At 37.0% G+C, this 25,804-nt stretch overlaps 1 protein-coding gene across 2 annotated transcripts in view; it reads left to right on the top strand.

Annotated features, from left to right (window-relative positions):
* Nucleotides 1–25,804, top strand: part of PPHLN1 (periphilin 1) — a 73,188-nt gene that overhangs the window by 2,964 nt on the left and 44,420 nt on the right. The window contains exons 2-5 of one of the 2 annotated variants that reach the window (XM_061467775.1): nucleotides 2,674–2,721; nucleotides 3,992–4,083; nucleotides 7,508–7,687; nucleotides 8,635–8,696. In XM_061467775.1, the coding sequence (XP_061323759.1) occupies nucleotide 2,721; nucleotides 3,992–4,083; nucleotides 7,508–7,687; nucleotides 8,635–8,696 (335 nt within the window). In that variant the 5' untranslated portion in view covers nucleotides 2,674–2,720. The remainder of the gene's footprint in view (nucleotides 1–2,673; nucleotides 2,722–3,991; nucleotides 4,084–7,507; nucleotides 7,688–8,634; nucleotides 8,697–25,804) is intronic. The other variant, XM_061467776.1, reaches the window with a different exon arrangement.

Below are 25,804 nucleotides of genomic sequence, written 5' to 3' on the forward strand. Positions count from 1 at the left end.
AAGATGATTAAGGGAGTGGAGCATCTCCCTTATGAGGAAAGACTGAGGGAGCTGGGTCTCTATAGTTTGGAGAAGAGGAGACTGAGGGGTGACCTTATTAGTGTCTATAAATATATAAAGGGGGAGTGTCACGAGGATGGAGCCAGGCTCTACTCAGTGGCAAACAATGATAAGACAAGGGGTAATGGGTACAAACTGGAACAAAGTGGAAGAGGTTCCACTTAAACTTGAGAAGAAACTTCTTCTCAGTGAGGGTGATGGAACACTGGAACAGGCTGCCCAGGGAGGTTGTGGAGTCTCCTTCCCTGGAGACGTTCAAAACCCGCCTGGACACATTCCTGTGTAACCTTATCTAGGTGTTCCTGCTCTGGCAGGGGGATTGGACTAGATGATCTTTTGAGGTCCCTTCCAATCTCTAGCATACTGTGATACTGTGAACTTTTTACTGTGGGAACAGATGGATGTGAATGCAGCATAGTAAACTTGAGGCTTGATCTCTTGAAACCTGGTTAATGGAATCTTCTCATATTAAACTCGGGAGTTCAGGTTTTTTGTTGTTGTTATTAAGGCTGGGTTAGGTCACATCATTTAAGAAATTGAAAGTTTTTTTCCTTAGAAACAGATTAAATGTGCTCAAGATCCTGGGAAATTAATTTTCATCTGTTTTTTTCTTTCTTTTGGTATTTTCAAATGCATCCTTACTTTATGTCATTGATCCCTGTCTGTTTAGTTTTCTCCTACTTTTTTTCCTTACCAGCATTTTGAGCAATGTACTTGATGGTTGATTCTCTCTGGTTAATTTTCTTCATTTCACTCCTCTTAGTGCAAAGTATTCTCACTTGTGCTATTTTCTTTTTCCACCTCCATGCTTACTACTTGTCTATGCAATTGTGATTCTTTTTCCTCAGTCTGTTGACTTTTCTGATAGTGTATCTCTACTTTATGTCCAGCTTATGCTTTTGTTTTGTCAAAATACCGGTGATAATTCGTGCTAGTTTCAGTGAGGTGCGTCAACAGTGATAAAAATGGGAGTATTTGCAGTGCTTTTTTCCAGCCTTGCTGCCTGATAACAGAGCGTGTACATGAATGTCAGTGCCTGGTGCCTGCTGCTGGTGTTGGATGTTGGGATGTTGGAGGTGGCTTGCCTGACAGAGCAGCAGGATGTGGAAGCTTGCACTTGCTTCAGCAGCACTTACCTGAAGCATGTTGCTTTTTGACTATTGTATTCAATTAACTATTTCAAGTAGCTGCTGCAGGCAGCAGGGCATGGACACTACTGTATATATCAAAAATACCAAAAAAACCTCCGCTTGAAAACCTTATCTGAATCCAGCTTTGGATATTTGCTGTTGGTCTAAGAACTGAGTGAGGCTGGCCCTCAGGTACCAGTGTCTGTGGGCATATGAGAGACAGGTGGGTTCCAGGGGAGGCTCAGGTGCTTTCCAGCCCTGAGCAGGAATGGACAGAAGGAATGGTCCACCTTGGGGCAAGGCTTGGGCATGAGGGACCAGGAGCAAAGGTTTTGAGAAGGAGCACATGATGCTGTGCCAGCATAATGATTTGTCTTGCTTCAGCTAATTCTGTCCCCTGCCCCCGGTACATGTAACACACAGGAGTTTCCAGGTACAAAGAAAAGAGGACTGTGGGGACAGTGTGGGAGCGGATAGAGTGATATGGGTGATATCACGCCATATCCCACATCGCTTCTGGTGATGTAGGAAGGGGGCACAGGATTGGCCTAAGAACAGTTAATGCACATGTAGCCCTTGATGTGAATTTTTAAGGCTTTCACAAAAGCTAAATGAAAAAAAGTTGAGGCATTTACTGTGAAAATGTCAGGAAGGTGCTTCTGGTGGATATGCCTGACCAACAAATATAGCAATATGACCAGTGGTTTCAGAATTACTAGAGAGGGCAGGGACAGCAGACCCTCTAGCTCTTATCCTACCAAAACCAGGATCAACCAAACTCAACTGGTTTAGTCAGTTTTTGATTTATAGACCTGTGGCTACATCAGACTAGTGTGGTGTCTTGGTTATGGAACATACTTAGGTCAAGACTGTTCTAAAATGGAACAATATTTTAAGAAGGTACTCTGGTTCATTTGTACCACTGGTAGGGTCAAAATCTCTGATCATGAAGGATTACAACAGTTGAGGAAAAAGCTACTTCATCAGAATTTACTGTTACCAAAGGAAAAGCTTCTCTTAAGACTTTTCGTTAGCCTCTCATCACATGCAGCTGAGTCTTATTTTATTGTCCTTAATGATACTCAAAGATAGTTAAGTTAATATCAAGTGAATATATTACTTTTTTTCTGAGTGTTTTTAAGAAAGCAGTTACAGTGTTTTCTGAAAGCTTTTGCTAACAAATGGAAGGAAAACTGAGACTTGAGGTAGTGACTAAAAGATGATAAAAGGGAGAGAAAACTCTGGAATTTATTAGGAAAATACTGTATCTATAACAATTTGTCATGGCGAGATTTTTGATATTGTGAGTTCAGCTGAGTAGTTCATATTCTTTGTTAGTTGAGTGTAGTGAGTTACTGTGTACTAATTCAGACAGATCATGAGGGGCAGTTGAAAGATTTTGATTTTAAATGCCTGGTTTATTTAAAAATATGCAGTTATGAATATATATGCATATTTTGCTAACTTTTCTTATTGTTTGTAGATAATTGAATGGATATTCAGAAGCAGTGTTACTAAAACTGAGAGAAAAGTAAGTATGTGGGGGGTTTGGTTTGGTTTGGGTTTTGGGGTTTTTTGCCCCCTCACAAAAATACATATCTGAGGTAGTGCTACTTCTGTTGACAGTAAAGAAACCCTTGTGTCATGTTGATTCTTAACATCTGCAGTAACATTTTTATATAACCTCGTAAGTCAATATCCAGTGGCGTTTTTTTCTGTGAAAGTACATAATGTTATTTCTCTTTCTGAATGTGCCCTGCTGTTTCTTTTTCTTACTGATCATTTTTAATACCTAGAACTGCCTTTGTGAAGGGAAACTTCAAAAAATATAGTTCTAGCAATTTCTTTCCTATTTTCAGTGATGTATGGTATATAATTTGTCACCTTTTTAATAATCAGAAAGATGTCAGGTCTCCCAGGGAGGCTGTGAATGCTTCATCCCTGGCAGTGTTCAAGGCCAGGCTGGACAAAACCGTGGGTGACATGGTCTAGTGTGAGGTGTCCCTGCCCATGGCAGGGGGGTTGGAACTAGATGATCTTAAGGTCCTTTCCAACCCTAACTATTCTATGATTCTATGATTCAAGTTTGTGTTGTCTAACAGAGCATGACTAGAATCTGTTATGGCAATGGTTCTTTTCCACCTGTATTTAGTTACTTATCTTGACTTTGAAAGACACCTTTTTCTGGAAAGAGGAATTTTTGTGTTCTGCTGGCTCCCAATATAAAACAGGAAAAATCTGCATGTGAAGAATGCATTTCATTTATGTATTTAAAACATGGAGCTCTGTACTAACTGGATGATGTGTTTTAACCACTGTCCAGATGGTTGAGATGATGAAATAATTTGAAGTTATTATATTATATAAAAATGTAGATATTCTTCAATCTAATAAATAGGAATTGAACTCTTTCTAAAAAGAAGTCCTCTATTTTTAGCAGAGCAATATCAAAATTGCTATAAGGTATGTGTGTATGAATTTATATGTACACCTGGTATTTGCAATGTGCATATATTTCAATAGAGCTGTTTATAGTACCTAAATCCTGTAATTATCATGATTATATCACACTAATTTCCAGTTTTTCGGTTGTTCTTGAACGTACTGTGAGTTCATTAATTTCTGTAAATAGATAGACTCACTTTTAAAAGTGTTAAATAGAAAAATAAGTTTATGTACAGGGCTTGTGAATAATACATTATACTGGGAGAAGTCCTGGAACCTTTATTTCTATGCTTACTATCCTTTCTTCTGCTCATTATGAGTATGGTTTTGGCTAATTGGATTTTTATTGTCTTTAGTGTCATATCGAAGAGATGAAATGTGGTCTGAAGGGCGATATGACTATGAAAGAGTTCCAAGAGAACGTCTGCCTCCAAGGATGCATCCTAATGTAAGTCTGTAGCATTTTTCTTTAGCATTATACTATATCTTTATACCATGGCTTGTACCATAAGGGCTGGATTTATGTGCATATTTAAGTTCTTGGTATACCCCAAGGTCCGTTCTTTTTTCATTCATTTAAGCCAACAATCTAGCAAATGCATTTACACAGAGATAATAGGTTTCCTACAAAGTTAAACTTGTCTGTTTGGTTTGGGGGATTTTTCTTTTTTTTCCAAATCTGTTGAAAATGTTTTAGAATATATGTATTGATTTTTTTGTATGTGTAATTCTTTCAGTTATTAAACACAGGATTTTTAATAACTTCTGGAGGACCAAAGGCCATACTATGTTGTATTTTTCCCTAGACTTTTTATTTATGTTAATACGTCTTTCAAGTGCTGTGAGATGGTAGACTGCCTATGTTCAGTATTGTTGTTGTCACTGATGCAGTTTTTATTATGATGCTTAAAGTACAGAAGGAAATGTTTATAATAAATGTTGAAAATATACCCTTGCTAAAGAAATTGTGTTTTAGAGCATCATAAGGGAAATGCTTATCAATAAGAGTTGATGGAAATCTACTTATAGGCATGGAGACTTCTACTGTATGTTATGTTTGTAAAAGCAACTACAGAAGCTGTGCTTGCTGTGCTGTAGAATAACTTTAGAATGCTTTTAGAAAATCCCAGGGTTTAGTGTGCCAGCATTGAGTGATTTATTTTTTTTGAGCTATTACACCTTAAATAGATCATTAAAAGTACTTTTTGGTATTTCTCTTTGCATGCTGTGCAATGTACATTTGGCAAAGTAAAATTTCAGATACCTCTGCCTATTTCCTGGCTTTTCTTTTAATTCTGAATGTTGGAATAATAGCACAGCTGATTTAGCATACTTTCTGGGTTCCCTCTACCATACATTCAGCTTGTTGTTTTGGAAGCATGCCAGTGTTGGTAACTTGGTAACTAATTATGTAGTCTTCTCTATTGAGTGTATTAGTGTTTAGCCTCTCTGTGATGTTTTTAACTCTCTTTACAGGCAACAGCAACATTTCTGCATTTTCAGCAAACTGGAAATCAGATAAGTTTGCATAGGGGATTTAGCTGCTTTTCCAAAATATTTATCATCAGCAATAGGATGTAAGGAAAGACAGAATATATTTTCACAGATTTTTTTTTTTTTAATCAATGTTTGACTTGACTAACACATTGATAATTTAATTTAACCACTGCACCAGTGACATTTCTAAGTTCTTGCAGTCTTCCAAGCTGTCCAGAGAATAATGATTGCATATACGTTATGAAAATTCACAATTTAAAATATGTTATAAGCTCATTTTGATGGGAGAATTAACTTGATAGTTCAATGCTAACTTTATAGTACATGCATTTGGAACTGGGGATGGAGGGACTAGCTGAATACCCTCATTTATCACTATCAATGCCATCCATCTGCACCAAAACTATACCCTCAGTAGATGGGCAAACCAAGATGTGGTGTCACTCTGCTTTATTGAAAGGTGGATATGAGGCTCCTTCTCATACAGCTCTGCTGATTCAAAATATTTGGCAGGCAGTTTCTGTCCTTGTAAGCCTGTACCATTTTATCTGTGTCCATGTATAGAGCTCTGACTTAATTTTGACTAGACAAGTAAAGAGGAATTAATCTATTCAGTGTGTGAATGTGCTTAGCATTTGCTGATAGGTTAGTATGTTGGACCTGGGGCATTACAATGGTACAGAATGAGGTATCTCTTACTTGAGAGAGCAAGAGAGTTGTCCTAATTTAATCTGGGTGCTAATTATATATCACGTATCGATTATACTTGAAACACATGCTTTCAGATCCTGCTAAACAGCATGAAATTGCAAGCGCTTAGCACAAGTAACTGTAAGTGGGTTCACCTTGGGGTTTCATGTAACTAGCCTTTTGTATGTCAGTATAGTTATGTGATGGGGACTTCTGGGTAACGTTTAAGCATGGAGCATCTGAATTTTAACTTCAGAGAATGTCTTCTTTGTAAGACACTAAACTAAGAAAAAATATACACATGGAGGATGTTCAGTGAGGCAAGGGTAGATGAAGCAGTGTGGCTGCATATGAATGTGTCTGTAATCTGTACTTTGCATCAGAACGTCTGTAGGCTGGCTTTGGATTGCCCTCTAGTGAATTTGTTGGGATGGTCTCTGAACTCAGAGCTAACTAATTTTTGCATGATGCTATTTAATAGTTTGTGAATTTCATGTCTTTTTCTACAAAAACATTTGGTGCATTAGAGTTTGACTTTCACTGTTAAAAAAAGAAAAAATAGTTTAAGTATCTTTCTCCCCATCCAAATTGCACATGTTAATTCATGCATCTGCATTTATAGCTTGAGTTTTTAAGGGCCATAGAAAAATTATCTTACTAGAGGAAAAAGACATTAAACATAAGATCTTACATTCATGTTTTTGTTTATGTTTTATTTGCAGTTGGCTTGTATAATATTTGGTTCTAGAAAATTCAATTTGTTTCTTTTGCAACTGTGCAATTTGTGTTTAATTAAACTCACAGAGGCGAAGTTCAGGTTAGATATAAGGAAGAAGTTCTTTAAGGGTGTTGAGGCACTGGAAGAGGTTGCCCAACGAAGTGGTAAATGCCCCATCCCTGGCAGTATTCAGGGCCAGGTTGGACAGAGCCTTAGGTGACATGGTCTAGTGTGAGGCGTCCCTGTCCATGGCAGAGGAGTTGGAACTAGATGATTATTCCAACCCTAAGCATTATATGATTTCTATGATTGGTAAATGGTGTATGACATCTTATTTGAAGGAAATGCAATAAATTAATTTTGCATTCTAGCAAAAAGCTATACAAGACTTGCATTAAAAGAAAAACTGAGTGTTAAAAGTTTGTCACTTGAACCAGATCGCCTACTACATTGCATTGAGAAAGTGCTTATCTACTCAGGTTAGCATGTAAATGTGAAGCAAGGACTGTCTTCTCTATAATCTCCATAGCGTGGAGGATGTTATTGACATAAAGAAAATTGTTAGTACTTTTAACGGGTTCTTTGTTTTGCAGGCATTACAGGTGTACTTTCTATTGAATTCCTAAGTTAATGTAAAAGGCTCTGAGGAGCGTATGTAGCTAATGATTAGAAAAATAAATTAGCTGATGCTACTGCTTTAAACTTTGAAAAGAAACTTAAACCATTTGCCCTCTGTAATGAAATTTTTAATGCTTTAGGATTACATCTGAATGCTCTCCAATTAGATTTAATTATTCCACCACCAGACTGGCATGATTTTTAACGTTGCTTGCTCCCCTGTGCTATTTCAGCTTCAAGATCATTATAGTGCTATATTTGGAAATGACATTTTGTTTTTACTTTTGCGCATTCACTACAGATCTCCAGCCATAAAAAGCAATATGATTTTGTTTGGTTTGCGATTTAGGATAATTACCATAGAGTAGTAAATGTTGGGCCCAAGAAACCACCACTGCTTGAAAGACCTGGAGAAGGGAATTACAGTCGGTATAATGATTACGGTCATGCTGAGTACAGAGACTATGAAGAGGGTCGCAGTTTTGGCCATGAGCGAAGAAGTGGCCCTCCACATCGAGGTGTACGTAAGGTGATTTTTCTTGCATGTTTATGATATTTGTCTTCTTGTTAATGCTTGAATATGGAACAGTTAAAATACTGTTTCAGACAGAGCATTGATGTTACTGCTGTTCTCATAAACTGTATTAGAATTAATAGAAAAAACATCCGGGTTTTGATACTTGGTGCTTTTTTGCAGTTACTGTGCTTCTAAAATTCTTGTGATTGTATGGTAATTCCTGTTTGCTGCTTCTTGTGATTCCTAGCTACTTTATTGACTTAGAAAAGAGCCCTTGTCTCACTCTGTGGGAAGCTCAGAGCCTGAACTGGGAAAACGAAACTGTCAGGAAGTCCTGTCACTAATGCAGTGCAAAGTTACCTGGACAAATAAAGGAATGATTGGAAAGTCTTTCTATTTAACAAGTCCTTGCACACTCAACTTGCTGAATATTGTGTCCCTGTCCTTCTAATTCACACAGTTGTTCACTTTCAATAATTCTGGCATGATGCTGAACGCTTTTTTTTATCCTCATTAACTACAGTTAAGTACAAAATTTATGGTCCCTTTGAGAGGTCATTTCTGTTGCTTCCTTCAGTCCAGCTCTTTGAAATTCTGTGATTTCAAAATGTTAGTGATAATTTACATTTTAGTAAGGAAATTTTTATTTAAAAAATATGCATATGTTTCTATGTATTCCTATGTCTATATATTTATTATATTCCTATGTATGCAGTTGGAAGTTTTTGTAGTTTTTGTTTTGTACAGCATTGCAAAGTTGTTCTCATCAAGTATCGATAAAGAAAGAAAATAGGAGGAATGGGGTAGAGAGGAATTTTATTGTTAATGACTAATACTTTCTTTTAGCTCATTAAATGCTTTGGTTTTGCAGTAAATAAGTACCATTTGGCAACCAGCTGTACCTGACATCTGATATTAAGATACATGTCACACAGTTGTTTTGCATGTATATTTTCCAGGATGAATCAGGATACAGGTGGCCAAGGGATGATCATCCTCTAAGTCGGCACCCTGAATACAGGTATTTTACAAGACTTTATAGTACTGTTGTGCGTAGACTGGGACTATTTACGTAATTTTTCTTTGTTATCAAAACAGCTTGTAGAGAAGAAGAGTAAAATGGCAGGGATGTGGGAAAGGTCATCTGTTGAAGTAAAAGCCTATAGTGGAAAAGTGGTTTCTAGTTGTATTGTTTGACCTGCAGATTAAATAAATGGTATGACATGAAAGTCTGTATTTTAGTATTTGTTTAGTAAGGATAGGATAGGAGGATAGGATAAGGAGGCATAATGATAGCAACTTTGGGTTGTTAGCCTGGGTCTTTAAATAATGTGGTGCATTTCCCTGATCAGACACACTTTTTATATGACTTCTGAGAATTTTTTGGTCTAATATTTGCTTCTGTGACTGCAGTACCTTGGGGCCCCAGTACAGTGGAAGGATACCTGCACCTTTTTAAATGCTGGTGGAGTGGATAATGGGATTGTGAAGTTTACCATAGCCTTGTTCTACCTTCTCATTTTCTCAGCTGGACTGATGAGCACGTATTTCCATCCTACATTTTATTAGTTCCTGTGAGCACTTCTTAGTCTGTTCCTCATGTTCTCATCTATGAAATGTAAGGAATGGTGTTAAACAGTAGGGCTCTAATGTATGCATGCCCGCAATGATTATTTGATGTGATAGATGAAGTGCACAGAAGTGTTACACTCAAAATTTATGGACAAGGATGAAACTACCCTAAACATTCAAACAAGAATTTGTTGTTAATATAACTGAAATATTAACAGCTTATCTACAAATGGCTGTACTTTTGTATGCCGTATCCTGTGTTTCCACTTCTCAAGGTGTCTGCTATTATACCAGGCCTGTATTTCTCTACACTGCCTCATGGTGTTAGTCATAAATATCTCATTCTACATAGAATAACTCCTTGTTTGTGTAAAACTATGGTTGTACCATACAGAGATCAACAGAAGTAAACCAAGTTAGTTATAGACACCTGGTCAGTTATAAAAATTACTGTTAAACCTGCACCAAGTTAAAAAGTAAAAGATTTCAGGCAGGTCAGGAAAAGCTTGGACAGCAAACTTAACTTACGCTTGCTTACATCCTCAGTCTTGAGGCCTTGCAAACTCAATATGAAGCTGTTAGTAGCCATGACAATACAGCACTAAGCAATTACAGCAGATCCCTATTCCTTTGGATGTGTTGATTTAGACATAACCTCACCATTTAAAAAATCCTTCATATACCATAAGGGTCTCTGTGCACTAGGCTTCTCTCAAAATTGCATTCTTGGGGCTGGAAACAATAGTAAAGGATTTTGGAAAGTAGTGTCAAAATTCTTTCGTCTTTTCCTTCCACTTCAGAAGAATCAGAATTAGTTAAAACTGTGTGGTGGGGGGGTGGAAAGATGGCGAAGACAGTTAATGCCAGGCCGTTTCTTTCACACAGAACAAGAGTGGCACCCAGTGGTCAAAAAGATTGCCTTAAATGCATTCTGATTTTTTCCATTTAAAATGTGAGGATAAAATGTCCGCTTGTTTTCCTGAAGGCTTTAAAAATGTATTGTGTAACCAGTGATAGTCCTATCTGAGTCTTGATATTTCAGAATATGTAAATATTCTGAAACTGCAATAACTGCAGTAACACTGTGGAAGAACCTGTAAAGGTACTTGGTTCAGTTGAGAGTATGGGAATGTATTTGCAATTGAATGAAGACCTCCTGATTTCTTATATAAATATTCATTAGTATGTCAGAAGTCTGATTGTACTGAAGAGTACAGGAATAGTGAATAGCCTTGGATGTAAAAATCCAGTGATCAAACTGCTAAGCACTTGTAGCATTACATGCTTTGTAATAAACTTAATTATGATTTTGTGCATATTGCTCACTATTGAGCGGTGTAAGGGATCTCAACAGAGGAAACTGAAGTATAGTATTTAGTACATGTTGTCTCTGGTGGTGAAAATACCGATTACTTTCTATTTCAAAGACATTTACAGTATAAAACATGAGATGAAAAATGATTACATGTGAAAATGCTTTCTCTTTGGATACAATGAAGGTTATTTGGGTTAATTTTTTCTGGAGTATATATAAATTTATTTTTTTTAAGTGCTAAAAGGAAATATAAGATTATTTTAACCAGAAGAACATTTTAAAAAATTGCATGGAACATGGCTAAAATATAGTACAAAGTTAGATTTGTGAAGCTAAAGACACTCAGGAGATTTGTAAAGTTAATGAGTTTTCACAGGCAGTACCATAACTATAAATTCTAAAAAGAATAGCTCTTTTATTGACATAAATAATCAGGTTTCTTGAGTATTTTCAAAAACTCATTCAGCAGCTAAACATGTGCTGTAACAAGTTGTTTTCAATGCGGTGTTCAGCAGTTCCTGTTTAGCATTAATCCTTCATGCTTTCCTGCTTCGATTTTTGGCAACTTAACTGTCAAAAAGTAGTTTCTCATATCTTAACTCTTTCCATTTTTGTTCCCCCTGTCATTCTTTGGAGTGCTGAATAAACATCACTTGAGATTCTCCCAAAGCTGCTTAACTGGAGTATCAAAACCCCTTAAATGATACAGAATTGGGGATGTGTGAACGTTTCCTATGTTGAATAAAGCAGCTGTTAGGGATTTTTAAACATTGTGGATTTTTGTTTGTTTGGCCTTGTTTTCTATTGCTGTTGTTTCTTATGTGGATTTTTTTTAAGCTGCTTGTCTTTTCCTTAAAAATACTTACTTAGCAGTTGTGTAGCTGTGGCTTGAGCTGCGATGTGTCCACTGACCAGAAGCAGTTCTCTGAGAGAAACAGGATTGCTGAAGATGTACCACTTAGCTTAGTTGTCTTTTTTTTTCTTGCCTTTCGGTTAAACAAATGCTGTTTAACATCTCAAGGACAGGTTGGAGAGGGCCTTGAACAGCCTGGTCTAGTGGGAGGTATCCCTGCACATGGCAGGGGGGTTGGAACTAAGTGATCTTAAGGTTCTTTCCAACCCAAACCATCCTGTGATTCTTAGGGAGTTGTGCTCTAGTTTCCAAGCTGCTGTTCTTTGCCAGTAGTCTGTCACTGAGCTGAGTATTACTGACCCTTCTGCTCTTTTCTGGACCATTCAGTTCTTGCGAGTTGTTAGCCCTGTTTGATGCTATGCTCAGGGAGCAGCTCTCGTCGTGACCATGACTTCTGGATGGTAATATATTTTATTTGTAAAAAAATGAAATAATTCAGAGGATGTGCTGGGCATAGATTTCAAAATGAGTTGCCAGCCCTTTTTCTCTCATTCTGATGTAAGGGATTCTGATATTAATTGTGTAACCCATATAACAGTTATAGCGTGGCTTGAAGTGCTTCTTGCTTTGAGCATATTTGGCATACATAAAGAATTGTACATCAAAGCAGAACCTCTTAGTTTAGAGAACAAAGGGTTTTCTGCACACATTAAGACAGTTTTGATGCTTTGGTTACTGATGCTATGAGAATTGTGAAACTTGGAAATTATGAGAGGAGTAGAGATCAAATAACACATTCTTTGTACATTTATCTTTTACTAATGCTGATCACTTCTGGGGATGTGTTACTATTCGTCTTTAGTGATATATCAAACTTACTTATTCAAAGCACTCAAATTATGTTATGCATATCAGATTTTTTTAAAAGTTGTGAAGACCTAGGCTGTTATATGTTGAAGAACTCAAATTTTGTGGTACTTCTGTATGGGCCTCATAGCAGTGGATTTTTCATACAAGTTCATTTTTGTAAAGTATCATAGAATCATAGAATAGTTAGGGTTGTAAAGGACCTTAAGATCATCTAGTTCCAACCCCCTGCCGTGGGCAGGGACACCTTACGCTAAATCATATCACCCAAGGTCTCGTCCAACCTGGCCTTGAACACTGCCAGGGATGGAGCATTCACAACCTCCCTGGGCCACCCATTCCAGTGCCTCACCACCCTAACAGGAAGGAATTTCCTGCTTATATCCAACCTAAACTTCCCCTGTTTAAGTTTTAACCCGTTACCCCTTGTCCTATCACTACAGTCTCTAATGAACTTCTCAGTGTGAAATGCTTTAGAAGATTGTTAGCTGCTGTTCACTTTAGTCATGCCAAATTTTAATCCTTTTGCATGCACAGAGCATTACTTCATTATTTTTTTTCAGCCAGACTGAGTTCGTAAGATGTGAAATATGTGAAACTTAGCAACTTGAGATGAGCAAGACTCATCTTCAAAGAGAAGTTACAAAATAACACACTTGTAAATCCCAGCTATACAGACATTAAATTTGATCCTTAAATTTATCTGAGGTCCAGATTTTTGTAAAATAAGGATTGCTGTGTTTGTAGACCAAGTTCTCTGCCTCAGTAGTGATGTTGGTTCATATAGCATAGACTCCTGAAGAGTGTCTCGTGTAGGACATTTCTTATTTCTACTCTGAAGTTGTTGATAAAAATGAGTTTTTTAATGAAGGAAACTTACTGCTCCTATGTGTGGTGTTTTTATTGGTGGTGGTCGTTTTTTTTCCCCACATCCTTTGTGAAATTAAGAGGTAGTCTTAGTCAAGTCTCTAATACCGCATTTGTATATATAAACAAATCTGCTCATCTGTGGAGTACACAGGAAATATTTTGTAATAAGTAGAAATAAAAAGTAATTTTGGTTCTAGAAATAAAACCAACAAAAATGTTGAAATTTAGTTTTAAACAATTGGTGATCTGTGAACAACTAAGGTTGGTCAGTGAGTTGTTTTTTTTTGAAATCTTTTAAAGCACATTTTATATGACATTCTGAACATAGTCTTGCAGTTACATCTTTAGGGTCGTAAAGCTAAATATACCCCATTTTTTTGTAGATGCATAAACTTTCACAGTGAGATTGTGTTTACCAAAGGCCATGGAGAAAATTGGTAGCACGGTGGGGGATTAAAGCCCAGCAGTCGTGGCTTTCTGATCCCTGCTTGAAGTACCCTTCCATTTGGTGATTAACCCTTGCAGGTGCAATATGTGATGACAGGATGTTTCTAGATGAGTGGTCTGAAGATTGTAAATTTAGAAGAAAATTGCTATTTGGCAAGAGTAGTTATTTTGAACCAAAACCATTGATGAAAGAGTCTCCAGATAGAGTCAGTGACCCTTAACATCTTCTTTCAGTAAAGCAAGATTTAATATTGAGGGTTCAGATGTGTCATAGGCCAAGGCAGTTATCTTTACGCTGTGCAATCACCTCTTAATTACAGGGGGTAGCTTGTTTCTTGGGGTTTTTCCTCCCTGTATGTATTCTTTAGTGAATGAAACAGTGAACCTGTTTAAATATTTTATGCTCATATAAAGCAACATATTATATTGTGGGAGGTCTTCAGGCTTTGGATTTAAACTCTCTTACAATGTAAACTGGTCTTTGTCTTGCTTACAGAAGAGAAACATAGCCAAAGGGATTTATGAGATGGTGCTAAAAATGTACATAAGTCTGCTGTTCTGTTGCAATATTTCACAGGTCTTAAGGGACACCATACAAGAACCTCATTCTTTATTAAAAAACCTGTGTGGAGGGAAATAAATATGGCAGTCACCCAAAGTAAATGGTCTTGCTTTTGACAGAGATTGATAAGCAGAGTTCTAATCATATTCATTAGCACATGCCTTTTCCTTTTAATAAATAAATAAAATCACTGCCAGAACATTGAACCTCTCAGGTATTCACACGAACTGCTAAAGTAACTTGTTTATTCATATACGAAATTACTGATTCCTTATAGTAGGTCATTGTGGTAGATTCATTATACCTGTCTACAACTCCAGGCAAGGACTTGTCTACTGAAATCTTTAGTTCAGAAGACCCATTGTATTAGTCTGTTAGGTAAATTAGTTTACCTTGGCTTACGATATTTAGTGGGGGGTAAAGGGAAGACTTAAAACTTTTTGGAACAAGATAATAGGTAATAGATAACTTAAAAGTTGATTCTGGCTTACACTGGTATTAAATGACTTCTTAATGTGCTGCATGTCTTATGCAGCAGTCTTACTGATCCAGTAGTTGTGACATTTTTTTTGAGAGCTGTTTTTCTGCTCCCCACCTCTAGCTCTTCTGTGCTTGGGACACCCAGTTTGTTTGCAAACTGAGATTTATGCTTTATAATTTGAGTTTTGTTACTTGGACAAAATTATATATGTCTTAATAGTATTACAAATGCTTTGGGTTCCTTTAGACCATGGCTTTTTATTTTGAATGGAGTCTTAAGAACTCAGATCTTCTCATGCAGATACCACTTAGCGTTTTAAAACTGCCTGTGCTGAAGACTGTATGGTTAAGAACAGGTCAGAACTGTCCACTGTTGCACGTCCATGCAGTTGACAGTAAAAAGGTTTCAATTCAGGTAAGTCTGAGTTTCTTGACATGATGAATCTCTTTCCTCTGTTTAACTTAGAACCCAGAGGCTTAAAATGTGTGAGCACTGGCTGTTTTCTTACCAAGAATATTATGTCAAACTGAGTTTCTGCTGTTATTAATGTTGGTGGGACCTGCTTTGTTTGCATCTAGAATTGTACAAAAGCTTCATTCAAAGCAAGACTGCTGCCATTAGACTTCTGAAATGTTTGTCATTTGAGCGAATGGGGAGAAAAGGAGACGTTGGTGCCTAAGCTTTCAATTGTAGATTTTTTAAACTGTTTTTGGCCCCCACACTATAATGAAAAAATATGGGTAAAAATTCTTCTTATTTTCAACTGTATTTTTTTTGCATATTTCAGCTAATTGTGGGTTTATTCTGTAAGATGAATGTTGCTTTCACTGGCAGGTAGTTGTTCAATGATTGCTTTTAATTTTAAAATATTTTAATTTGCATAACGATTGATTGTGACCTTTATTGAAGGCCTGTTTTCTGTTTCGTTGCAGAATTTCTCATTGCAATTCTAACCCATGTTTGCTTTCAAAAATTACTTGCTGTTAATTTTGTTCATTCTGCAGGGTCTTGCAGAACTCTTGATTTGATTGCAGTTTCCATCTCTGGTTGAGGGGAAGGAGTTTCAAGTCATAAATTTATGTATCGAGTATGGATGTATTGATCATTTGATTTCTTTTTCTCTTGTTCATTTCTCCTGATGAGCTTCTGAGGTCAGTGCCAGTATTTCTGCCATTCAGCCAGGGTTCTGCCGTTTAGCCAGGACCCTGGAACCTCCTGCAGGAACCTCACCTGGTGGGAGACTCCTTTGACTGTTGTTGGTTACAGAGGGTTCTGGCTGTTCCGTTTCATTTTGGAATGATGTCATGAAGGTTTTGTTATTCTAATCAAAACATTTCGAAGTTTCTTATATATGGAAATTGTCAAATTACCAGAACTTCCCACTACCTGATTTTTTTTTTTTCCTGCTGAGCCTGTAAATATGCAGTGTCATGCAGTAGAGCTTACCCTTTGTATGAAACATAGAATGGTTCTAAACCTTGAGTTTAACTCCTGCTGAGAGCCATAAGAGAAAACTGGGTGTGCTTGTTTTTGAAAAGTATGATTGCAAATAGGTAATTTCAGTCTGATTCTGTGTGTATGATACTGTGCTTATACTTAAGTCTTCTGAAATATTTCAGTTATGTTTAAGTATGTTCTCTGTGTTGTGACTCTAAAGGATTGACTAAAGACAGGTAGTTAGAATCTTCTTAAAGGATGTTTTGATCATCTTAAAAACCCAGTCTGAATTATTCCTGAGTAAGAAACAGCTAGGTAGTAAATTGGTTTCTAAGTATTTATTTGACTAGAATTACCATGAAGACAGCAGATTTGGTAACTAAAAACCTAGAAGTTCTCATTATCGCAGTTCTCAACTGTTCTCATGTCTTTATTCAACTTGCTTTTTCCAAAGCTACGTTATGTTTTAAGGTTTTGTGGCTGTTAGTGTATATAACTGTTTCCCACTTCAGTTTTTGTAAGGCTGTAAATTGTCAAATGAGATTGGTGTCATCATTATATTTTAACAGTGCTTATTGTGCATGAACTGTTTACTGCAGTTGTTAGTATGTTATGGTATACGTGTAAGGAAAAATTCAGTAGTGTGTGCAAACTCAGTTAAAGTTTGTAATAACATTGACTTGTTGCTTAAACTAAATCATATTTTGAGAAAAGATGTTTACATAATGCTAATACACTGTAAACAGAGAATTTCCTTACAGTTTATGATAGGGCAGCATGCCTGAAGATAAGATTACATACCTTTACACTGTAAGATCTTGGCTAACACCTCTCTTTAAAGAAGACTTTAAAAAGCAAGCTCATCTGGTCCCATTTATAGCTAACGTTATAATCAGGATATAGATGGTATCAAACTAGCAAGTTAATGCTGTATTGGGAAATAATGAGGCAAACTCCCATGGGTATCACTTGGTTAATCTGGAAAAGCTTCCTAACAAATGTGTTGAAAACGAGCTAGGTACTGAGAGACAGTGGGGAGGGAAGCAGAGGGGACTCTCCCTTGGATCCAGACACCTACTGTTAAAATGGCATCTAACTAAATCATCTCAACCACCAGCCAATGAATTGGCTTAATGGATGTAGTCATGGCTTTCTCAGGATGGGGAATATTGTCACAGACTTGTACATAATTTCCCTTAGGAAAATAAATTCTTCATGGAACCTAATTCTTCTTGAAACCTAAGTTCCAATGACCTGTTTGTTGTATTTTGAATACACTAAACATTTCAGGGAATTTAATTCCCATTGTGGAAAGCTGGGAATACTAGGATACAGTAGAGAGGGACAAATTTGGTGTTATTTTCAGTATAGGCATCCTTTTGTTAAGCATTTTGCTACAAAGAGAAGATTTGCCATTTCTACCTACTGCTGCATTTGAATGTGCTATGCCATTTCTACCTACTGCTGCATTTGAATGTGCTATGATCTGCATCTGAGGAAAAGTTAATCAATACAGCAATTGCATAATTCATGCCATTGGTATTATTTTTGAAAGGTGATGCTATTTTTGCATGCTAACAAATGATTATTAATGTTAGTCTTGACATTTATTCCTCATACGTATTTGCATACCCTTACAAAGTTCTGTCCCTTGTATACAAATCTTTATAGTATTAGTTTGTGACTTAGTAACAAATGCTTTTGTATAAGTGGAACTGAATATTGATGCCGTGACATGTAACAGTGTTGTCAGTATACTGTGGAAGTGTCTTTCTCTTCTGAAATCTGACTTATAACAGTTCCATGTGTTAAATGCCTAATTATTTGTTGGAAATAATGTTAAAGAGTGCGTTTATGCAATTTGGAAGCAGAATGGAAAAGGTGTTCTAATGTGTTGACTTACAGAATAGTTTGTGTTGGAAGGGACCTTTCAAAGATCATCTAGTCCAACCCCTGTGCAGTGAGCAGGGACATCTTCAACTAGATCGGGTTGCCCAGAAATACATCCAGCCTGGCTTTGAATGTTTGCAGGGATGGGGAATCTGCCACCTCTCTGGGCAATCTGCTCCAATGTTTCACCACCCTCATCATAAAAAAACTAATTCCCGAATCTCTTCTCCTTTAGTTTAAAACTGTTCCCCTAGTCCTATTGCAACCGGCCCTACTAAAAAGTCTTGTCCCTATCTTTCTTATAAGCCCCATTTAAGTATTGAAAGTTGCAATAGGGTCTCCCTAGAGTCTTCCCTTCTCGAGGCTTAACAACCCCCACTCTCTGAGTCTGTCCTCATAGAAGAGGTCCTCCAGCCCTCTGAGCATTTTCCTGTCCCTCTGCTGGACGTGCTCCAACAGGTCTGTGTTTTTCTTGTACTGAGGACTCCAGCACTGAAAGCAGTACTCCAGGTAGGGTCTCACCAGGGGGAATAGAGGGGCAAACCAACTCAGGTTTGCTGAGGTAGTAAGCTTAGTATGTATTCTACAACTTTAGCTTGCTAGTTGTGTTTTTTGGAAGAATTTTGCACAAGGATTATCTAAGATTATGTTAACAGAGGAGATTGAAGTGACAAGCGATGCATCATCTTCTTCAAAAACTCTTCAGTTACTGTTTTATTCCTTACTAAAACTTCTCTTAAATAGTGTTCTCTTTAAAAATGTATCTTTGAATCTGCCTTTGTTGCTTACAGCCAGAATATTGTGCTTTCAATGTTGCTTAGATATGTATGTATATTATTTTTAGGGAAAAAATATTACTTCTTTGAGTTTTAATGATGGTGACTTTACTATAAAATTCTGTCAAGGGACCTATTTTTTTAATAATAAATAAATGTTACAAATGCAGTAAGGGGATATATATTACTACAATAAAAATTGTATTTCCACAGCAGTTTAAACCTAGCTAAGCTAGTTTCAAGTCCTTCCTTCTCCCTGTTACTGTTTTGGGTGCTCGTACTCTTCAATGAGCTGCTCCTGCTGGCTAACCCACCACAGTCAATTAAACAATTACCTACCAGTTTGGTTGCCTGAGAGAAAATATCAATGCCAGATAAATGCCATTACCATGGAGAAGGAATATGGATTCAAGGAAGGTTGAGAGGGTTAGGTTTGTAGCGGCATCAGTTTAAATCAGTTGATCTCTCGTGGAGCTATGCCTTGAAGTTACCTGTTATTAAATCACTGGAATATTTGAAGGCATATTTTTAATAAAAAAATTACCTGAGTAGAATGGCTTATCTCTGTGTTAAATAGATTCAGGAAAGTGCTATTTTTAATATATAGGAAATGGCATTAAAAAAAGAGCAAGCAATATTAGTGTATATTATAGTGATTGTAAACTGTAATTGAAGTGAGGGGGGGAAAGCAAACTGGAAAAAAAGATAAAGCTACATGGCTGAATAATTTATAAGAGGAAATGGGAAATGTCTGTCTTGGGGCTTTCTGATTTTGAGCAAACTGCATACTTGAAGGAATGAGCTCAAATAAAGGAAAAAAAAATGTTTTTTTTTTCTTCATATATATATATATATATATATATATAGAATGTCTTGAGAAATCCAGAAGGAGAGGTAGTTTGCTAACTTTTATATAAATGTAGAAGTTTGTGTAACTATTACTAAACTTTGGGGCACAAGCAAATGAAACCTATTGACCTAATTGCTTCATTTCTCACTTTAAGAATAAAAATATAGCTATTTGTGGAGAGTTTTTCTGATACAGAGAAAGATGGAGTGTTTTTCTGGTTTATAGATCTCATTAAGGGATTTGGAAAAAGAAGAAAACTAAATATGATAAGGGTATTGTGTGCCAATATAAGTGCTTACAAACCTGTTCCACAACTCACTCTTTCATTTTGCAGATTTTTATTGATAGTGTTAGAAAGTCAGCGACAAGGGTTGATCGAATCAGTATTTGCTACTACTACAGTACACTACTTGTTGCTTTCTCTTACTGTAAGTGAGCTAACAGCATTCCACGGCATACAGATGAGAAGCCTGAAGAGCTCATTTAGCAGATATTTCATGGTTTCTGGGATCTTCTGTTTAAAAATTTGAAAGATAGCCTTTGGGAAAAAGCGTTATAGCTTGCTGAACATAAAACTCACTCGTGCACCTAAAAATACAGTGCAAAAATACTTCCTTCTTTCATTAGACAAACGCTCGCCTACATTGGATTGTTTGGCAAGGACTGACTGTGAAGTAAAAATCAAAATAAACCCAAAAGCCCCAAATAAAATCCACAAACAACCTCAGCAAAACAACCCCACCAAATCCACCACCTCCCCCCACCTCTCCTCCTCCACCTTCTTTTGTTTAGCCATTTGGCAATATAAAGTTGTGTGACTCTATAAACAGCACATATTTTTCTCCGCAGTCTCATGTAATTTTCCACACCAATTTAGAAGGTCTTTTAGTAAATAAAATTCTTTACAAATTTTTGCTGAACTGTTCACTTGTGTTTCATAGTATGTTACTGTCCACAAATGCTTGTTCTTGGTACCTTTACATCTGCTTTGGGTGGCACTTGGGAATTTTTTTCATCTCCTACCCCATCATCCCCACATTCTGTGGTAGCACAGGGAAACTTGACAAAGTTCTTTCCCATGTGCTGGTCTCGGTGTCTGAGGCAGGATGACAGTAAATGTGCAAGCACCTATTTAGGAAGGTCTGTCCTGTTAGAACTTTCTCTAGGACAGTAGGGATGATGAGTTATCTCTGGTCCGTTATGGTATCGGGCCATCGGGGTATGGGTATGTGAAGGGTATGCGAAGATGCAGCATTGTGCTTCCTGTCTTCCTTCTAATTTTAAGCTTGTATATTGAGATATAAGATTTGAACGGTTTCCATTTTGAATTAAGTCTGTTTAGGAACTGATTCAATCGCTACTATGTTGAGAATCCTATTCTTCAAGCTAGTTACCTGAACTGCTTGACTTCTGAGGTGATACGCTGCTCAGAAAGTGGAGCGTTTCAAATCTGCCCCAGCAGCAGTGTGTGTTGGTAAATATTTTATCAGTGAAATTCTCTGCTGTTGTAATTGTTGTAGCTCTTAAGAGAAATTGTAACTTAGTCCGTCGCTTCAAGCAATGTATTCTGGAGCTTTAGACCTATGATTAACTTTCTGTTGTAGAGAAATTGCAGGGACTTGTTTACAAAAAGAAGCTAAGATCACATGCATTTGAATGCAGTTATTTTGTCTAATTTGCTCTTCATTTTTCTAATTAACATATTTTGTCTGTATTCTTCATACTGTTGTAAGCAAGCTGGTTTTGCTTAGTTCTTTGGAACTTAAATCCGTGTTTTCCTGGACTCTAACTCTTTATTTGTTTCTTGTTCTTCTCCTTACCTGTATGCTTGACCTTAGTTTCTCTGTGTCAGATAATAAAGAGTTTGAGTTTGAATATACTTTTATTTTGCAGGTTTCTATTCCTGCAAGTCCAATAAAGTACATTATTGATGACAGTAGGAAAGAAGATACTCTACTAAGGATAAAGAGCAGTGTAATCTGTTTTCTGGTTTCAGTTGAAGTACATAGCTTCAATTAAAGGACATAGAGGCATTCCTTTCTAATGTATGATATTCTAGTTGTCTTAGATTTTATTCCCTGATCTGTCATAACGTCCTGAGGTGGGTGGGGAGGTGAGTTTAGTATTTTTTATACTGAGTGAGCTGGACAAATGGCATCAGTGGGGAGTTTTGGTGTTTGCGGATGATGACTTAAGCGGTACTACATGCAGCATAAATATCATGAGGCATTTATATGGTTTTAATTTTTGTTGTACATTTGGTATGTCTTGTTACCCTTCTGTACATGAGTTACCACTATTTTGCAATGCCTATTTCCTTTTGCCTTCATGCAGAGAGCTCTTAATAAGATTGCGTTGTCCAGCCCTAATTGCATTAATTTCATTTAAAACTAATGCAGATACCATTTACCGGTACTGCAGTTACTTGCTTAGTCATAAAATGTTGAAAACCAGTTGTAAGAAATCTGTCATCATTTCAAATGTTCAAATGAATGCCAGTGGAACTAGATGCAATTAGTTTTATCTGCAGTGGTGTAACTCACCGTATTGTTTTAGCTAATGATAAATCATCATAAAGATCTTCGAACAATAACGAGATTATAGTAAGTCTGTGAAGCAGAACTAAGGAGTAAATTGTTGGTTTGTTGCACGGACGTACTGGGTACTTTGGAAAGAAAGGGAATGAGTTCTGGGAGAGAGGATAGTGGCTGTAATCTTCCACGGCCTACATTTACTTTGAAGGTATTAAAAGTAGAGGTGTTTCTTGACTCTTTGTATTTGCTTTTCAGATGTTTTAAGACAGCAAATCACTTGAGAAACTTGGAGGTCGGGGTGTAGTGCACTTTATTAAAGTTTTCCCCATCATCTGAATCATGTTGCCCCTGCAGCTGAATCATGTCCCCCTCTGCCAGCCCCTGCAGTGTCCTGACAGGGCAGGCAAGAGGCTTTTTTATTTTTCTTTCACTCTTCCTCTTCCTTCCCCTTGCCTGTGTATTATGAGACAGGGGAAGTATATTGAGTTAAGAAGCATGGTTCAAAATCTTCTCTTTTTTCCTCTCTTTGCACTGAAGTCTGGTGTCTCAGGAGATACGTATAATTTCCTCAAATTATTTATAAAATCATGTGAGTTGCTTTTAGGCAAGGCTAGTAATCAAGCCCAAGCCTATAAATGGAATGTCTAACCCCTTTGACAACAGTAATAATCTTTCTCAGATGGAAGGGGTCACATAAACTTACTTCTCTGTTGACTGTTTATCTAGGTGATAAACTGTGCTCACTTGTGAGTTACTGAAAGAGCCTACAGTTTCTGCTCCACAGTGATACGCTGTAGAGTTGCTAATCTGTTCAGTGCAGTATCGTAAGTGTGAGTTACATCCTCTGTGGCTGGACCACATCGTAGATTAATGTTTTAACTGAAAAGATGGATGTCTGTATCAGGAGTAGAAGTCCAAGAGAATAGTAAGCATATAGTAGTATTGTACCCTGTTGCCTGGTAGCATGAATTCAATGAGAGTAAACTGAGATTTCTCTTGCACACAAAATTTCTTCCTGTATTGCATATGATGTGCTTTCATGTTCCCAAGTACACCTCCATTCTCAGGCATTTCACATCTGCCAAGTAATTTAATTTTGCCTTTAGGTACTCTTAAAATGCAAACTGGTACACCAGTTTGTGTTAGTCTTTGTTTCACATAGCTTAACCTGTACTACTCCCTTTTGTAATTGAGAAGGCTTCCCCTAACTCTCAGTTTCCCCCCAACATTGCTACTGAATGCTTTGCAGGCCTTAAAATGGCAGAGAGGGGTGAGAACAGAAGTACTTGATGTGGTAATGGTAGCTTAGGAAAGATGGTGTCTCTGATCCTTTGGCAACTGTAAATCTGCTCTGCGTCGTATTCCCTTGATCTCCTGCTATGCAGAAGTCTGTATTTGTGTTTTTCCCTCCAAGAAACTGGAACTTGGTGATAACTGTTAGGCTTGTGTTCTTCCCTCAGCTGCCCTTTGTGGATGGTATAGCAGGGTATGGCTGGTTAGTTACAAAATTTCAGGAGCTCATCCAAGATTATCAGCTTCACTGAGAATTTAATGGTCAAGATCCGTGGAGGTTAAACATTCTAATGCTTCCTGTTGCAGTACTGCTGAGAGAACTACATTGCGCTTTCAGGACTAAGTGCGAGATACGAATACAAAATTTAAAGAGAAGAGGGATCCTGTATGAAAGCAATTCATCCTGTATTTTTTATTAAGGGCAGTAGTTCTATTTTAAAGTTAGAGCTGAGCACAAAATTTTGCATCTCTATTAAATATTGTCCCTGCTCAATAAACCTTTTGAGTATGTGTTGGAATCTGAAGCATGTGCTTAACTGCTTTGCTGAATTGGGGCCTTCATTACCAAATTGCAGGTGTATGTTAGCTTAAGTATTTAAGGGGGAAAAAAAAGTAAAACAATGCTTATTTTGTTCTGTTCAGTGTCGTTTGTTATATTAATGGAAAGCATCAGAAATGCTGTGCTGTTGCTATGCTGTCTGAAAAAGATTTAATATAGTTAATGGCGTGAGTGTTTAGTAAGAGATATGGTCCAGTTAGGAGCTAACATGGAGTGATGAAATGAAAATTTGAAAAATGAAAGATAGAATCTACTGTTTTGTGGATAATGTTATTGTAGAATGAGGCTTTTAAATGTTTTCCTGTTTAAAAGTGTGTTTCAATGGTATTTTGTAAATTCTTCTGTGGATATTAGAGTATTTATTATGTGTGCAGTGGCTGGGGTTCTGTAAACGTTTCCATAATAAACTTCTCTGTGTACTAGGGCTTCATCTCAGTCATGAAAACGTGTTTTGGGTGTAAAAGTGGTGTACTGGTCTGCCAGAAAGCTTGTGCTTTAAAAATAAATAGGATTATTTAAAAAGAGATGTTTAGGAGGAAACTGAAGAAAAAATGCACTGTACATAACTCATTCTGGATAAATATTTGATCAATATGTTCTTTAATAAATAAAAAAAAACCTACTTAAAAACTAGTTCAGTGTTGAGCTAATCTTTCGATTATTTTTAAAGTCTGAACTTTTTCTCTATTGCCACATAAAACGTTTATACATGTAATGCAGATAAAGCGGTAGTTCCCTATTTTCAGCTGTGTCTCATAGGTTAGCGAACTCGCCTGGCTTCTTTCGATTTCTTTCTGCTAAATTTAAGGGGACGAAGAGGTTTGAGTGTTTTGTCATTAAATGTGTTTTCTCAGAGTCTGATAATTTCAGTTATTCTTTCTGGAAAATCTCGTGTTAATCTACACATTTCCTAAAGAGTAGTGTCCAAAGGTGAGCACATTGCTCTTGGCCTTCGAAGAAAGCAGGATTATCCTTCTGTGTATTCTGGGGTGAGTCATTATTTGATGTAAGCATACAATGGCTACTGTATAGAGGCTATTAAATAGAGTATTATTTAGCAATTCCTTAATTGTTTCTTTTACTGGCTTGTTTGGGAAGAATAATGTGTCACAATAAATAGAAGAAGAAAAGACGTTTAGAAAGGAAATGAATATTGATTTTTTTAGCACTCCTGTTAAGCATAAATCTGTGTAACATTGTCTTGTAGCAGTTTTGGTATGTAGTTCTGTAAAATATGCTTTTCTGCAAGATAACATACTTGTAAAAAGCCTGTGTTCTGTTAACAGTGAAATAACTGTTGAGCTGTAAAACCTGGCTTTGTTTGAGGCAGTTGTGCTTTCCATGCAAAAAGTAAATCAGCGCTATATAAAACACATCGGTGTAATAGTGTCTGTATTACTGTGGTGCTACCTGTATAGTTTCAGCAGTACAAAACACTTTTGACATGCTAGAGTCCTTTGTTACCCGTCATAAATGTGGGCCTGCAACATGCTATGGGAATTGTACACTAGAGGGCTTTTTTCCTTTTCTCCAGCAATATAAGATTAGCTATAGCTACATTGCACTAAATGAGACCACCAGATCTTTGCTCATCGTTGTGAGACATTCCCTTATACAAATATGAGACTATGGTGAGAAATAGGAGAGAAAGGCAGTGAAGTAAGGTATGTTCTGGCTTACTATAAATGCCATGGAGTCTTTATTTTTATTTAGCAGTGCTGTGGAAGAGCCGAGAATTACTTGCTTCTCTTGGCAATGTGTCTTCTGACCAAGGCGCATGTCACAAATCTAGATTCAGTAGATGTTTGCTTGCATGTTAGCTT

The sequence above is a fragment of the Pezoporus flaviventris genome, unplaced genomic scaffold (assembly GCF_033815535.1).
Source record: "Pezoporus flaviventris isolate CSIRO_AGI_PZ_B2104156 unplaced genomic scaffold, CSIRO_AGI_Pfla_v1 ptg000045l, whole genome shotgun sequence".
Lineage (NCBI taxonomy): Eukaryota > Metazoa > Chordata > Aves > Psittaciformes > Psittacidae > Pezoporus > Pezoporus flaviventris.